The sequence below is a fragment of the Eutrema salsugineum genome, unplaced genomic scaffold (assembly GCF_000478725.1).
Source record: "Eutrema salsugineum unplaced genomic scaffold, Eutsalg1_0 scaffold_13, whole genome shotgun sequence".
Taxonomy (NCBI): domain Eukaryota; kingdom Viridiplantae; phylum Streptophyta; class Magnoliopsida; order Brassicales; family Brassicaceae; genus Eutrema; species Eutrema salsugineum.
In genome coordinates this window covers 6,707,983-6,723,236 of record NW_006256885.1, presented here as the reverse complement: position 1 = coordinate 6,723,236, position 15,254 = coordinate 6,707,983, and the positions used below count along the sequence as shown (strand labels likewise).

The following is a 15,254-nucleotide window of genomic DNA, read 5'->3' as shown; positions in this document are numbered from 1 at the left end:
GCATATTTATTTTTTCGGCTTATACCTTTCTCATTATGCGTAGACTCTTGAGTTTTCTTGGAATATATAATTATGGTTGAAAGGAGGTCGGCTTACTTTGGATGATTTTTTTGAACAAGCCACATAGAAAAATGATTTTCACGTTTGACTAATTATTATATTACTTGTGAGAAATCATTAATTTTCACTGTTTCTACAAATTCGGTTTGTAAGCATTATTGTACTCTAATGATTTCATTCTGTGGTATTTGCTCTAAAGTTTGAAAAAGTGCTTATCAGTTTGTTTTTTTTTTTTATATCTTGGAAATTTGTAAGGATTTCTTGAAGTAAGAACTGTTTTTTTCTTTTCATAGCTGCAGGCTAACTCTTGGGTGCTGTTTGTGGCCAAAGGCAAAACGAGCAAGAGCTGTAGAGACATTAATAACCAAGACTTGGGGATCAAATAGGCAACAAAAAAAAACCGAAAAAAAAAGAAGTAAGCAAGTTATGCTTCAAGATGCATATGCCGAACGAACAGAGAGACAATAAGAGTTCGAGGTTGTATTGAGAGTTATGAACTACCAGTCTCTCCAACTAACGCGACAAATAAATTTGGACGCCGATTCGCCGAAGTAAATTAAAACTCATATGAAATGATAATTAATCAATAAACCAAATTTATGTAATTTAAATAATCTCATTAGGTTTTGTAGGATGATTCAAGCGAAATGTAATGAAGAACAATGTGGTGCATAATGCCAGACTAATAGTAATACCGTATTTCATGTTTTTTTTTTCTTTTTTAATTAGGTTCTGGGGGGCATAAAGTCTGAATTTGCTATGTTTATAGGTTTACTTATGTGACTTATGTCCCTGATTGTTAGTCCCATTTATTGAAGCTAGTTCAGTTGGCAGTTTACAGTGGATATTTGATGGTTTCACATTTGATCGAAGTTTTTAATGTGGAATAATCCATTTTGATGATCGTCGTATGTTTGAGTGTAAGTGTAAGTAAGGGAGCATGGAGAGTGGTTAGAAATATATTATTTTTGGTCCTGATATCATAGGAACTTTAATTTGAAGAACATAGAAGTGACAATACATCACACAGATAAAAGTAGTTGATTACTAGCAAACCACATGTCTTCCTGATTTATTACTGGCTTCTTAGTTCTTGTAGTAGTAGTAGTAGTAGTAGCAACCTTCAGGTTTTTCTCAGTTAATACTGTAAAAAATAAAAAAGCAAGAATAAGTGATTATTGGTTTTGAATTTGGTATGAATAATATATAATTACAGAGGTGTTTTTAACGTACCTGTCGCAGTTGGTGGAAGGGCTGATCCTGTAAGGGAGATTAACACCACATTTAGCAGGCAAAGAGAGAGCATTGTTGAGGTTGTTAGAAGAGTAAGAGACTCCTCCGATAGCATTTTTGATGCAGCGACAGACGCTCTGGCGGTCCGCAGGGGTTTGAGCCTGACCGTTGAGCGTTCTGATACCGTTGCAGCAGCTGGCTGGGACGTTTCCGCCTTGAACCACGTAGGATATGCAAGGGTACAGCTCTGAAACCACCGAGTTGCAAGACACGGCTGCTTCACCACAGTGCAAAGCAAGAACCAGGCACACGGCTAGTAAGAGTGATCTCATGTTACTTTTTTTTTTTGTTCTTTCTTTTTGTTCTTTGTGTCGTTTCTTGGTTTAGGGTTAGTGAATTGAGAGGTTACATATATATATGGAAAGAGTTTGGCGTTGGTAGTTGACGAGGAGTGATTGCTAGGACAGAATTGGTTGTGGATGAATTTAATGTTTACCTTCAACCCATTAAGATCCAACCCTCCTGATTCAATTGCATTGTATCTAACAATGTTTAAATATTTTATTTATATTTTGTTCCGTTTTTAACATTCCAATTAATTTCCAACCTATAATGAGAAACTGTGTTATCACTACAATATGGTTATGAAATCCAAGACGCATGGGTTTTTTTTTTTTTTTTTAAAATATCCATCAAAATTCAAAACTCTGTAGTAAAAATATGATTAACGACGAATCTGCCATCAGTAACCGATAGTAATTATTACTCTTGAATTTAATTTAATCAACATAAATATTCGAAAGTGTCATACTGTATAGTATTTTAATATATAGTACGTGATCTCTTATCACTTGCCCAGTTTTTAAATGCCTGATATGATCCACCACCGACTCTGAGTCTGACCACCCCTCCATCAAATTTTGAATTGATCATGTATAAATGTTGGATACAGAGTAGGCTGTCGTAATATGCCAGTAAGTCAGTAACGACGACGAAGATAGCGGCAATTTTTGGCTAATTATGGGCGATGGATAGGTTCATACTGCAATAAACTCTATAGAAAGAAAGAAAGTGATTAGTAAGTGTGTGTACGTGGTGGGGGGTTCGTACTTGTTGTCGCTAGAAGTAGTTAAGATAGCACAAACATGAAGAGGAGCATCTTCTAGTACTATGAGCTGTATGGGCTTATTTGATTAATTGCTAAAACAACCGCTTTTGTTTGGTTTCCAGCTACAGTTTCTAAACTCAGACCTATGTCTTAGGTACTACTGGTCCCAAACTCCCTTTCGATTTAACCGATCTTTTAACCAAAACCTGATTCATAAGATATATACATTCAGTTTGATTTCGACTTTCTCCAACTTGTACTTATGAATAATCAATCGCATACCAGCATAACAACACTACATTTTGACAATGATTTCAAAATTGGGAATCGAAATAACACAATAACTTGATTGAATCTGAATCAATTATAAAATAAACCATCCAACAAATCCCCATCTGAAATTAAGATCAAGATCACTTTTGATCGTTTAAGATCACGATCACTTTTTCAAATCTAGGAAAAACAATCAAGATCACTTTGAATCGTTTACATTAAAAAACAAAGCAATTTCATTTTTGGACCGAGATACACCCAAATATGTATGTAATTTGGACCAATACACCAAAATACATATGTATAAACCCGAACAAGAACATCGCAGTAGAGAACTTCTGAAACTTGACCTCAAGCCATCATCTTTCGTTCTGGGTTATATCATAACATGCGACATGTTACAGCAGCTCTTCTAAAGAAAAGTTCCCTACTCTTTGACAATTCTGGCACTTCAAAAAGTTCTACAGAGTAACAGAAACATGTTATTATAATAGATATAAGAGTCACCACACACTGACTAATTTGCCCCTGTTTCTAACCCTAGCTGTTATTCTTTCAATTTTCTCTTTAGACTTTAATGTTGTCAATCGTTACTATTCTGGTCTCTATATGAATCTTCAGTATGTATCTAGTATTAGCTTCCTCAACATATATATGCTCCATTAATAGAAACTCGGATATGAATTAATCCCTTTCTTGACTGATGTCTTCAGCCAAAAAAATACTAGCCATAGACGAAAAAGAGAACTTTTTTTTTTTAATGTGTGATAAAGCTATCTACCAAGCAAAGGTTTAACTAGGGAATAGCTATAGTTTAAGATAGTGGTCTGCATATATTTCAATTCCGTTGGCCAGTGTTCTCTGCTTAGTTAGTTGAATGTAGGAGGAGGAGCAAATAATACCTGGCGCCAAAAAAAACAGCAACTCAAGAAAGCTTCATCGACCGATTCTGGCAACTCGGTATCTCAGCTTCCTATTATGATTATCCTGAAAGAACCAACAAAGATGTTATATTGTCTGTGCCACTTTGCTATACAACAATCAATAGCTTGAACAAAACCAGTTCATCTCTTGGCTTTAGACTTTGTGCAACTTAAACTATCGACAAAACTTGAATTTTGAATTCTTAGCTGTTTTGTACCAGTTCAAGAACCCTAGCCGAGCTCTTCTCAACCTCCAAAGCCAAGCTCTCGACCTTAGCCAGCATTCTCTCATACATTTCTTCAATCCCGCCTGTGTAGTTGGCAGCTTCAGCTCCGACTAAGCGTTTCAAGTTTCCCACTTGCAACCCATCTGCTAATGCATCGATCTCCTTCTGATCCTTCACTGCTTGTTTAATCGCACTTAAAGACCCTTCGTCGTGGTCCACGTTCATGGCTGAGCTACTCACCTCGCAGATCAACGGTGGAAATCCAGATTTCGGACTAAACGAACCGTAATGCTCGCGAAACGCCGGTCCGATGTTGACTATACCAAGTGATCTCGGTTCGAGCCGTTGGTTCGAGTAGCGGAATTGGTACGCACGGTACTCGTGCGTGTGGATTAGCTGGTCTGTCGTTGGCGTAGTAAGAAGGATGAAGACGCAGGAAGCCATGTTCGTCGATTTAGGGTTTTCCGGGTCCTTGATCGGTAGGTGGAATTGAGATGAGAGAGATGACGCGACGGCTAGCTCTCGCATGGATGGACGGTTTGCGGTTTTCCTGCGGGCGGAGAACCAGCCAAGAAGACGGTCCGGCGAGTCGACTCGGAGGGAGTCGATCCGACGCGAGTCAACTCGACCAAGCGGATCATAGAAGGAGACAGTTTTACCAGAGCAGAGGAAGCTTGTAACGGTGGCGACAATTTTATCAGATGAGGAACTCGAGGCGAAGGATTCCGCCGGAGAATCGTCGGATAAGTTAGTGGAGACGATCCGATGGATTTGGCCGAAGATCAAGCCGTCGACGTTACCGGGAGAAGAGGATGCTCTTTGAATCAATGATGCCAATGTTGGACCAGAAATCTCGATTTTCTCTAGAGAGAGATCGTCCATGGCGACGAGAAGAACACCAAAGAGAGGGAAAGATGTGAAGTCACTGAAATGGAAATCTCCGTGCAAAGAACAGAATGTAATCCAAGTTAGATTACCCTTTAAGACGGCGTGACGTTTCGCTTTTGAAGGCGTGGTTAGCGTGTCGTTTTTTAGAAGGAAAAACGGAATAAAGTTAACAGTCTAGGCCCGTTATTCTTCACATAAGCCCAATCAAATAGAAGAAGAAAAACATTTTAAAGAAAATATGAAAGGTCAATTAGTTCCTTAATATTCTGCTTTGATGTAGCGAAGGTGTTTACAAGTGTGGCCATATTATTTCTGTTTGCAAATTACAAGGAAGGAAATAGCTCTTTAGTTAGAAAACCTTAAAAACAAAACAAAAAAAACTAGTCTTAGATTGTGGAGTTTTGAAGAAGACAGAAAGGAGAAACCAAAAGATGGTGCATCCCTTGGTTGATAGAGCCACAAGCGATATGCTTATTGGTCCTGATTGGGCAATGAACCTCGAGATATGCGACATGCTTAATCATGAGCCTGGGTAACACCTTTTTCACTTGTATTTGTTTTTCTATATATGATCGGTGATGAATCCGATGCTCAGTTAAAGATATCAATTTTGTTGGGTACGGCCTAACATGTTAAACGTATATGGATGTTTCACATTTGGATTTGATGTTTTTTTGGTTCTTTACCAATATTTGTTTATGACAACTGACAAGTGATTGTGTGTTTGTAGGCAAACGAGAGAGGTTGTGAGTGGTATAAAGAAAAGGCTTAGTAGTAGGACTTCCAATGTTCAGCTCTTGGCTCTTACTGTAAGTTCTATTTGCCATTAATTACTGTTTCGGTTTGGTTTGGTTTGGTTTTGTTTAGTGGTTTGAAGTATTGTTTTCGCCTTTGTTTTTGGCTGACTATAAGAAGTTTGTTATATAAATGAATAAAGCTCTTTCGATATTTACTTGTTTTTTTTTTTGCCAAAAATATTTCCTCTTGTTTTCTTCCTTGTCGGATTTGTATTATGAGAGAATAAACATATTTTGGAATATTTGGTTTTGTAGTTGCTAGAGACAATAATAAACAATTGTGGGGAACTTACTCATATGCAAGTTGCAGAGAAGGATATTCTTCAGAAGATGGTGAAGATGGTCAAAAAGAAGGTCAGACTATCCTACAATACATTGTTTTATCCATTAACATTTTATAATCATTTTTTTTGTGTGTAACACCAAACTTATAATGTTGTTTGTTACACTTATAGCCTAACATCCATGTGAAGGAGAAGATATTGATACTTATAGATACTTGGCAAGAGAGCTTTTCAGGTCCACAAGGAAGACATCCACAATATTATGCAGCTTACCAAGAATTGTTGGTACGTTTGTTTCTCTTTTTGTTGTATCATCCCCATATTTAATGAGACCGAGACATGCATGGTTCGAAAATTAGGATTTCGTTTATTTTGTTTATCTATTTGTAGCGTGCAGGAATTGTATTCCCTCAAAGACCTCCAACCACAGTCAGTTCAAGACAAACTGGTCCTTCGACAACGTATTCTCAGAATTCTCGTAACGCTAGACAAGAAGCTACTGATACTTCAACAGAGTCGGAATTTCCAACTTTGAGGTGTTTACCTTAATTATCTGCATATTACTTTCTAGGAAATATTGAAATTAAAAGCTTGATAACAATAGCATTTTTTGTTGTTGAAGTTTGACAGAAATTCAAAATGCAAGAGGAATCATGGATGTCTTAGCTGAAATGTTGAACGCAATTGATGGAAACAACAAAGAGGTAATTATCTTTTTGACACCCAAATTCTGAGTAGAAGGAATATGTTACATTTTGCCATTTTGGTAACATTGGTTCTACCATATGAATAACAACTTTTTCTTTTTTTTTTTTCTAATTTTTGGCAGGGACTTAAGCAAGAGGTTATTGTAGATCTTGTTAGCCAATGTCGCACCTATAAACAAAGAGTAGTACACCTTGTAAACTCTACATCGTAAAGACCTAAACTTTTACCTGCAAATTTTTTTTGTTAAACTCAATTAGTTTTGACGAATATATTAGTCTATACCCGTTTTGGTTCATGTGTCAGAGATGAATCGTTGCTTTGCCAAGGCCTAGCCTTAAATGACGATTTGCAGCGATTACTTGCGAAGCACGAAGCCATCGGTTCTGGAAACATGATGATAGAAAAGGAAGAAAAATCTAAAAAAGAAGTTTCTAAAGACGCAACTCAGATCATAGATGTTGGCTCAAGGTAGGAAACAGCTCTAGTTATCAAATGTTTTATTTTCTCCAATGGATCTTTTAGAAGAGGAAAGATACTTGTGAAGCCGCTCTTGACTAAATCAAAGATGTAGTTTTTAACCATAGGCGTTGGTTTAGTGGTTTTAGGATTTAAAAGTTTAAAGACCTAAAGGTTGTGTATTACATTCTTAACATGTTTTAAACTTATTTTTGCAGTGAAACAAAAGATGGTAGTGTTGTGGCTCCTACAACCAATGGTCCAAAAATAGATCTTCTTAGTGGAGATGACTTCGAGACACCGAATGCAGAGAACTCACTGGCTCTTGTTCCTCTTGGACCTCCACAACCAACTAGTCCAGTAGCAACGCCAGATAATTCAATCGTCTTAATAGACATGTTATCAGATAACAACTGCGAAAGCTCGACCCCAACTTCGAATCCACAGTCGCATCATCAGATGGTGCAACAACACTGCTCAAATGGATTTGGACCAGTCCATCAAGAGCAATCTTTTTATGGACCAGCTGGGCCGTCATCTGGTCCTGTCTGGAATCTCCAAATTACCCAACAGCCATCATCTCCTGCCTACGGAAACCAACCCTTTTCGCCTACCTTTAGCCCGCCCGCTTCTCCTCACTATGGTACTCATCTACTACTCTGCTTAATATATACAATCTTGGGAAGAAAACTGAATACTAATCCTGAGTGGTTTGTTGTCTTATTTCCTTAAGGTGGACAAAACAACAATGTTTTAGCACTACCTCCACCACCATGGGAAGCTCAGTCTCCAAGCTCTAGCCCTCAATACTCTCCTACTCATCCGATGCAAGTGACTCAAGTGGTCATCACCACGCACACTCATCAACCACTCGGTTACAATCCTCAAGGTGGCTCTCCTCATGCTACCAACAACAACATGTTAAATATGTTCCTCCCTCCAATGACAGGAGGCCACATGCCACCCTTTGGCCACAACCCAAACAACCATTATAATAATCCTAATACCATGTACGGAGGCTACGGAGGACAACTTCAAGGCCAACCACAACAGTATCTTGTAGAACAACAAATGTACGGAATGTCTCTTCAAGACAATGGAGCCAACCATACTAACCCCTACCAGGTTTCTTCTCATCATTCGGCTCTTAATCATTCACCAATGGTGAAACCTATGAACAAGAAACCAGAGGACAAGTTGTTTGGTGATCTTGTTGAACTCTCCAAGTTCAAGAAACCCACTTCCGGACGAGCCGGTAGTATGTAAAACCCACCACCATTTTCCTACTTCCTAATTATATTTAGAGATTCCACTTTTGTATCAACTTATCTAAATTCAATTCGTTTTATTATCAAGTTGCTTTTGCATAAGTTGCTTTGCTTAGTTGTCTCTTTTTTTTATTGGTGCCTGCTCGTATAATCTCATTTTTACTAAAAAAAAAAACTTTCAAATAAAACATAATTAGGGTGGAAATGTCTCTAGGAATAGAAATGGAGAAAGTAAACTTAACGAAAATAAAGTTACGTTACAAATGGCAAAACCTACCATATGACGTATGATACAATACTGCACATTCCAAGGTAATTACACTATACACATTTTAAATTTTAAATTTTAATAAAATGATGAAGACAGCGGATTTACAACAATGATTTTTCTTATTAAACTTGGGAAAAAAGGAACAAAATAGAATAAAGAAGATCTTACTCGACTCTGTGTGTAGCAAGATGGAGTAGTGTGCGAAAGAATTGAGGAGGGTACATTGGCGGCTGCTCTGCTAATGCCTTCAGATTTTCCAATCCCAAAACAAAAAACAAAAATTAAGAATGTGTCAATGAGAGTTTTACGTACACAAATTTAAAGACCACAAAAACATGATCCAAAAATCGATCACAATCAATTTGACTACGATAAGAAACAAACCCAAACCAAAACAAACGATTTTTTTTCTTTCAATTCAGATATAACTTCCTACACCAAATAGAAACCAAACCAAAGATATGAATGCAAAAGTCACCTGTTGGATTAATACAGTGGAAGGAGTCATTCCGGGAACTGTGTTCACCTCTATAACTAGCAACTGCGCACAACTTCTTTGTTAGAACCCATCAATTAATTTTGGATTGCAAGATGAGAGTAAACATTAGTAGAATGCAAAGCAATTATCTCGATCTTACCTCTCCGGTTTCAACGTGCACAAAAGCATCGATCCGTGAAAACCCCTCTAACCCAAGAGTTTCAGCAATCAGCTCAATGCCTTGTTTGCATCTTTCCAAAGCATCCTTGCTGAAATCACACAACTCATCAGCTTCTATACGCATAAGCCATAACTATTTTCAAGAACTTCTATGAACTTAATATGCTCTCTTCACTCTTCTCATGTGTCTTTATCTTGTATATGTTCTGATGATACCACAACACAAACTTTATAAGAAAGAAAAGTTTTTAACAAACCTCATGATTGTTGGTGGAGGCGGAGTAAGGTTTATGCCAGTGCCGCCTAATAAAGATATTATTACATATGCCATTGTAAAGATTAATGCTCTCATAAAAATAAAGAAAACGACATGAAGTAGCAAAGAAAGACGAGTGGAGTACCTTGGAACTTCTCCTCGAGTGACAATATATCGCCACTTTCCTTGACAGTAAGACTAGGACTCAGTGAATGCATTGACCCACGCTTTCCGATTACACCCACGGTTATCTCTACCCACCGCCTCCTACCTTTCCAAGAGAGCTGCTGTTTGGCTTTTGATGAAACTATGATTTCATCGGTCTCAACAAATGGTTCAAAAATCAATAGCTCGGGGATAGGATTTGGCATCTCAATCATTCCATGAGCCTACACAGAAGAGGAGATAGGGATTTGATGATCCTGCCTTATCGATGAAGTCCTCAAGGTTGTATTAATAGAATGACTGTTTGTTTTTACCTTAGAAAGAGTATTTGGAGGAATCCTTGGTAGACAATCTTTCAAAGCTTGTACATATACAGCAAGGTCTTCAGAGCAACTGCAGGAGAACCCAAAGGTTTTAAACACACACCCAAAAAAAAAAGAAAGAAAAAAGAAAAAACTTAGTGGTAACGATTGGCAAAAGATTTTTGAGTACGAATAACCATAATCTTGCAACACCAGTGGAGCATCCATCCCTTGCTGGTTTAACACACAGGGTCAGACACCGAAACATGGTGATCAATTCATCCCAAATGTTTGAGACGGTCTCATGCATTATATCCTCTGTTCTCTTCACATCTTTGCTTATGGTATGAACTCCAAACTCTGAAAGCTGTTGATTACGAGAAGCAAAAAAAAGTAATTTGTTATGCTAAACCGAGTACTACTCACGTTTTTCTATGTATTGGCTTGAAGAGTATATTGACTTGTAACCGTACATGACTAAGAGCCTGAGATGTCATAACCTTGTCCATGCAAGTCCTTGAAGCTAGTACGCCTGGACCTTTTTTATAAAAACGCCGGAGAAAATTTAAAACAACCAGGTGAACATATTTCACGCGGAGAATCAAAGAAAAACTTGAATGCTGCACCATAAGTTGCAACGAACCTGTGTAAGCAACTCCTTCATCCTCCAGTAAGGCCTGAAGCGTACCATTTTCCCCAATTCCTCCATGCACTGTCAGATAGCATTTGAAAAGTATAGTCACAAAAACACTGCATATAAAGGATATTGCGACTAAGGGTGAGTTGCATACAGAATGTAAGCACTCTCTTAGAACAAAATAGGAAAAATTGCAGTCTCTCAGTTAGAAGGCTAACCTGCAATGAAAACGATTGCTTGAGCTTCCTTGGCGAGCTTGATCCAGTCTTTCAACGAAAATTTCATGGGCACTCCGTCTGTTACATCAAACCCTGCAAACCAGCTTTGATTCTTCAAACCATCCATAAGATCCTCCATCACTTGCTTCTGCAGTAAAGATGTAAATAGAGCCCGATCAGGCTCAATTGCTTCCAAGCACGCTGCACGAATTTCCTCAGCAGTGTGCCTTAGAACAACAGAGTAGCTGAGAAGAAATAAAATCATTGGTGATGTGAAATGACAAGGCATAAAGTTGGGGAGAGTTAAAATAGTTTCATACATGAATGTTAAATGCCATTAGGTGTTGTTCTACTCTATATAAGCTTTGTTTGCTGGACATCAATTCGGAATTGTATTTGAGTCCAACGTTTGCATTTATCTGTAGACTACTGTAAATCTAATTTCTACTTGGGAGTCCGATAATATACTTACGGTAATAACCAGACTTCTCTGCTGTCCAAATCAGATTCAGTTTTGTCCCGAAATGCACCCGACGAGTTGCTACGTGATGGGGAAAGCAAGCAGGGGGTTACTTTGAGCTGTAAACAACAATATCCCAGAGTCAGGGAAAGTAGCTGCACGTGCGGTTAAGCTTATAGATTATAGGTTCATAAGATGCATGATTACATTTACACCTCACATGACATAATGGTGCATTCTTTTCAACTTACATCGATAAATCTTTGCAAATTAATCCAGATATTTGTTCCACTCATGACGGAGACCTGCCGCTCTGAAGTGTCTCCTCCAAATATGACAAACACTTTCTGGATGTCCCCGGAGGTTTCCAGGGTTGTTGACCCTTGGAGTAAATGACTAGACCCATAATTATAGCAAGTAAGATGGGGAAACCTTGAGCTAGCACGGTGGATGACTGTTCGCAAAATGTTTGAATGAGAAAACCCCACCTGAATGTAAGAATAAATTATCTAAATAGAATCCAGTCATGTATGGTAATACAAACACCTAACCTGAATGCTCGAATGAACTAGGCATGCATGAGATGAGACAAAGTAGGAATGAATGAACAATACACTGTAGCTCACATTTCTAGGAAGAGAAAAATAAAGACATGATTCTTCGTGAATCGTAGAACTTTTTTATTAGCGCACAGACTATAAGTACGAGTTAAGGGAAAAAAAAAATAAGAGTACAATCACAAACTTTTTCACAAAATATGAGAAGAAAAGTTCAACAGAGTAGGGGCCAGCTTGAAGAGCATCTCTAACATAAGCGTCAATGGTAAAAAAATCTTTAATTACCTTAGAAGCCTGCTGGAAGAGAAAGCTAGTTTGCTCCATACCACTTATCTGTAAAAAACAATTGAGAAATGCATCCGAATGTTACTTATAAGATATAAGAACAATGCAAAGTACAAATAGCAGCTCGGGGTAGATTCTAAGGCTAAAAAGATTGCAATAGGCTAACCAGGTTGATGTCAGTGAACATAATATCCCCTAACTTGCGTCCTCCAATCGTTTCATCTGCAGCTGATGATAAATTTGAAGTGGGAGTCAAATACCATCCGTCGATGCGAGCAAAATCACGAAGACCTAGCTTTTCAAATAGAAGACAGGCCTCTTCACGGATACTTTTGATAACATCGATAGGGAAACGAGGAGGAGTGTGATAAGTGACCTGTTTAGTATTAATAGACACATTGTGATGGGTAAAGCTACTAATATTTGGAGCTCAAAATGCAGAAAAACCACTTAAATACAGCTAAAAAGGCAGAAGGTCGTTTACCATATACAGAATTACGGGCATAAAAGAAAGTAAAATGTGTTTTAGACACACCTTTCATTATGGGTAGTGGAATTTGCAAGAATCAAGTTTCTTTCACTACCTGTTGTGTCGGCAGATACTTCCTCCGGTAGTCGAAGATAACATCTTCCTTCGGATCACCACTGCCATGGAACTCAAGTTGCACCTGACCACATAAGCATTTGGACATGTACGAACTTAAGTATGACATTAAGGTAGAGAGCCATTCAATATAACCCAAAGCCGGTCTCTATTTTCAACTCATTAACAATGGAAAAGAGATGAATAAAAAAAGAATTCTGGCATCTGCTTCCAATTTAGAGCAAAATATAACTGAGGATTAAGTTTTACAATATCAGCTGAGACTGACTTCAGACCGAAAAAAGACATCTTTGCACAAGCTCTGAACCCGTGAAACTCAGAAAACTACTAAAAATGTGATTACCTCAGAGGGCAACAGCACAACAGGATGGCAATCAGAACCAGATCCCACATCCAGGACGATGGCAGTGAACTCATATGCATTTTCAATAAACACCTCAACAACAACCCTATCATCAATTTCCTGTCGGACAACAGAAAAAAACGAGCAACTGTTCATGAAGATATCTAGAAATAAGAGATTTCCATGCTTTCACTTCCAAGTTCATATAACGGATACCTCAAGAATAAGCTCAATAGCCTTGTTAACTGAATCATTAACGCCAAAAGCAACCTTGACACCAATGCTTGATCCTGCTCTAGCTGGTTTTACCTGAAACAGGCAGACGTGAAGAGAAGAAAACAGAAGAAACGAAGAGAAAGTGGAGTCTCTAGGCAACATGCTCTATGACCAGGCTGAGAAATTACCCGGATGCTTACCACGACTTTTCCCACCTCGAGGTCCAGCTGGTTATCTGTAAACCACTGTGCTAATTTACTTTCGTCTACTTCAGTTCCCTTTTAAGAAGAAAGATATCACTAGCTAGAAATATAGATAAGATTTGTCTATGCATAAGTAGTAGGTACAAACTGAATGCAGACAAAGAGACAATACACTACCTGCACCAAGTAGTTTGGTACTGACATGAACCCATGTTCCTTGAGCTCCAAAGAGGCTTCATACTGGAAATAGTTCACTGAATACAGTCAGAGCTACACTAATTGAGATGTAGAAATGGATATCTGATGGACCAATCCGTTGATCACAGACTCTTATTATTTACCTTGTCAAAGGCTCGGCGGCATTCACGGGATCCGGTACCAACAAATGGAATGTTATGACTCTCCAACAGCTCCTGCATAGAATTACTAAATTTCATCAAGGTTCCTGTAAAAATAACTACTTACCAAGAGAAGAGTACAAGACAAAAACCTGAATACACCCATCTTCACCAAATCGACCATGAATGACAGGGAAGACAATGTCCACAGCGGAGACAAGGTGCTCGGCCAATGCTGATAATGAAGAGAATCCCTGTGCAAGACTAGAGAAGGAAACAAACTAGTCACTCAGCTAAATTTGGATGAAAATTTGTTGTCCCATGATCGACTCTCAGAATTCTCCTTATATACCTCACCTCCCGAGCTTGAAATCAAAATCTGACGGAGTATTCGAGTACAGCTGAAAGTTTTCACAAACCAAAAATGAAAAAAAAAAAAAAAAGAAGAGGAGGAATAAAAGATAGATACAGCAGAAATTGTGGAAATGACTATACAGTAAGTACAAGGAAGCAAACCTGAGCGGGGGAAATTGCAAAAGCTCTGAGATCAGGATCTATATAATAGCAGCTCACGCTTATACCGTTACCCTGATATGACCAAAACCATCCAACACAAATGAAACGAGAAGGGGATTATAATGAATAATTGATGAAATCGAAGATCCAAGCTCATCTGATTAAAGAGGAAAGAAGAAAGGAATCTCACCTGAATATGATCGAGAACTGATCTAGCAGAGTTGAGTGAAATCCCGCGCTCCGCCGACGGACCTCCGCAAATGAGTCCAACTCTCAGATTCTTCTGAGTCTTCTTCTCTTCTCCGTCTCCGTCAGCAACGACCGACTTCGAGACGGTTCGTATAGCTCCTGAGCCACGACGTCTCTTCATACTCAAAAACCTGCGTGTACTCTCGCTCCGTGACTTTTTATGATTCAGCTTCAGTGTCCTCGCTACTCGAGCAACATCGTCTCCTACTCCTATCCCGCTTGTCATCATCGACAAGCTGACGCCGATCGCCATGGACGCCATATTTCACGAAAAAGAAACTTCTAATTCTCCGTACAAAGAATCTTGACGACAATAAAAACATTTTTTCGAAACGAAAAGCATTTTTTGCAGGTGCCAGTAAAATGTTTTAATTAGTAGTATACGTCATAAAGCTTCTATATGATCTGAATTTCCATTTTTTTATTTTCTTTACTTCAATCGGAGTATATGTTTGGACTCTTCAAAAATTTCACATATTGTGCTACCAAAAATCTTCACACTTTCATTTAGATCATAGATGTGACCAACAATGGCTATGGATTAAGAATAAGGAAAAAAACTCTATGATCGTCCAACTACCGTATCCATGCAGGATCTAGTTGCTGAATTTGTAGTTAGATCTTTCAATTATCGCTTGCAATAATAAAGCAAGAAAATGGCACAGACCAAACGTATATGTGTAGCATAAAATTGAAAAGTGAGCTATTCAATCGTATTTCCAAATTCAACCTGAATTATTTGTATCTTAGC

The 15,254-nt window shown here is 38.3% G+C and overlaps 4 protein-coding genes across 5 annotated transcripts; 1 reads left to right on the top strand and 3 right to left on the bottom strand.

Annotated features, from left to right (window-relative positions):
• Positions 1-1,003: 1,003 nt before the first annotated feature.
• LOC18024752 (non-specific lipid-transfer protein 6) lies at positions 1,004-1,750 on the bottom strand. The gene is made up of 2 exons (XM_006407680.2): positions 1,294-1,750; positions 1,004-1,204 (listed from the first exon to the last, which is right to left on the bottom strand). The coding sequence occupies exons 1-2, from the start codon at positions 1,623-1,625 to the stop codon at positions 1,195-1,197; spliced, it is 342 nt and encodes a 113-aa protein (XP_006407743.1). The 5' UTR covers positions 1,626-1,750; the 3' UTR covers positions 1,004-1,194.
• Positions 1,751-2,773: 1,023 nt separating this feature from the next.
• Positions 2,774-4,748, bottom strand: LOC18024751 (BRISC complex subunit Abraxas 2). The gene is made up of 3 exons (XM_006407679.2): positions 3,816-4,748; positions 3,577-3,661; positions 2,774-3,135 (listed from the first exon to the last, which is right to left on the bottom strand). The coding sequence occupies exons 1-2, from the start codon at positions 4,704-4,706 to the stop codon at positions 3,611-3,613; spliced, it is 942 nt and encodes a 313-aa protein (XP_006407742.1). The 5' UTR covers positions 4,707-4,748; the 3' UTR covers positions 2,774-3,135; positions 3,577-3,610.
• A 395-nt stretch (positions 4,749-5,143) lies between these two features.
• On the top strand, positions 5,144-8,223 carry LOC18024233 (TOM1-like protein 8). Its single transcript, XM_006407678.1, has 10 exons — positions 5,144-5,244; positions 5,443-5,521; positions 5,765-5,863; positions 5,965-6,078; positions 6,184-6,329; positions 6,416-6,497; positions 6,623-6,708; positions 6,805-6,969; positions 7,176-7,600; positions 7,691-8,223. The coding sequence occupies exons 1-10, from the start codon at positions 5,144-5,146 to the stop codon at positions 8,221-8,223; spliced, it is 1,830 nt and encodes a 609-aa protein (XP_006407741.1).
• A 283-nt stretch (positions 8,224-8,506) lies between these two features.
• On the bottom strand, positions 8,507-14,822 carry LOC18024232. 2 transcript variants are annotated; one of them, XM_024159395.1, is made up of 24 exons: positions 14,445-14,822; positions 14,255-14,326; positions 14,096-14,139; positions 13,891-14,002; positions 13,742-13,813; positions 13,578-13,640; positions 13,386-13,475; positions 13,198-13,290; positions 12,982-13,101; positions 12,619-12,702; positions 12,201-12,410; positions 12,035-12,082; positions 11,444-11,680; positions 11,205-11,311; positions 10,733-10,977; positions 10,521-10,589; positions 10,351-10,415; positions 10,075-10,244; positions 9,890-9,968; positions 9,556-9,799; positions 9,412-9,457; positions 9,135-9,243; positions 8,975-9,037; positions 8,507-8,741 (listed from the first exon to the last, which is right to left on the bottom strand). In XM_024159395.1, the coding sequence occupies exons 1-24, from the start codon at positions 14,763-14,765 to the stop codon at positions 8,661-8,663; spliced, it is 2,844 nt and encodes a 947-aa protein (XP_024015163.1). In that variant the 5' UTR covers positions 14,766-14,822; the 3' UTR covers positions 8,507-8,660. The 2 variants fall into 2 exon arrangements, with proteins under 2 accessions (XP_024015163.1, XP_006407740.1); XM_006407677.2 differs by having other exon boundaries at positions 13,398-13,475; positions 14,445-14,765.
• Between the last annotated feature and the right edge of the window lie 432 nt (positions 14,823-15,254).

What these genes read in the sequence shown, in the direction of transcription:
- LOC18024752 (XM_006407680.2), bottom strand. Translation starts at nt 1,625, where the DNA reads ATGAGATCACTCTTACTAGCCGTGTGCCTGGTTCTTGCTTTGCACTGT.
- LOC18024751 (XM_006407679.2), bottom strand. Translation starts at nt 4,706, where the DNA reads ATGGACGATCTCTCTCTAGAGAAAATCGAGATTTCTGGTCCAACATTG. An exon ending in CGGCTAGGGTTCTTGAACTG is followed by an intron (nt 3,662 to 3,815) that starts GTACAAAACAGC and finishes TGGTTCTTTCAG; the next exon opens with GATAATCATAATAGGAAGCT.
- LOC18024233 (XM_006407678.1), top strand. Translation starts at nt 5,144, where the DNA reads ATGGTGCATCCCTTGGTTGATAGAGCCACAAGCGATATGCTTATTGGT. An exon ending in TCGGAATTTCCAACTTTGAG is followed by an intron (nt 6,330 to 6,415) that starts GTGTTTACCTTA and finishes TTGTTGTTGAAG; the next exon opens with TTTGACAGAAATTCAAAATG. An exon ending in GCCCGCTTCTCCTCACTATG is followed by an intron (nt 7,601 to 7,690) that starts GTACTCATCTAC and finishes TATTTCCTTAAG; the next exon opens with GTGGACAAAACAACAATGTT.
- LOC18024232 (XM_024159395.1), bottom strand. Translation starts at nt 14,765, where the DNA reads ATGGCGTCCATGGCGATCGGCGTCAGCTTGTCGATGATGACAAGCGGG. An exon ending in TTGTGCTGTTGCCCTCTGAG is followed by an intron (nt 12,703 to 12,981) that starts GTAATCACATTT and finishes TTATGTGGTCAG; the next exon opens with GTGCAACTTGAGTTCCATGG. An exon ending in CTCCAAATACTCTTTCTAAG is followed by an intron (nt 9,800 to 9,889) that starts GTAAAAACAAAC and finishes TCTTCTGTGTAG; the next exon opens with GCTCATGGAATGATTGAGAT.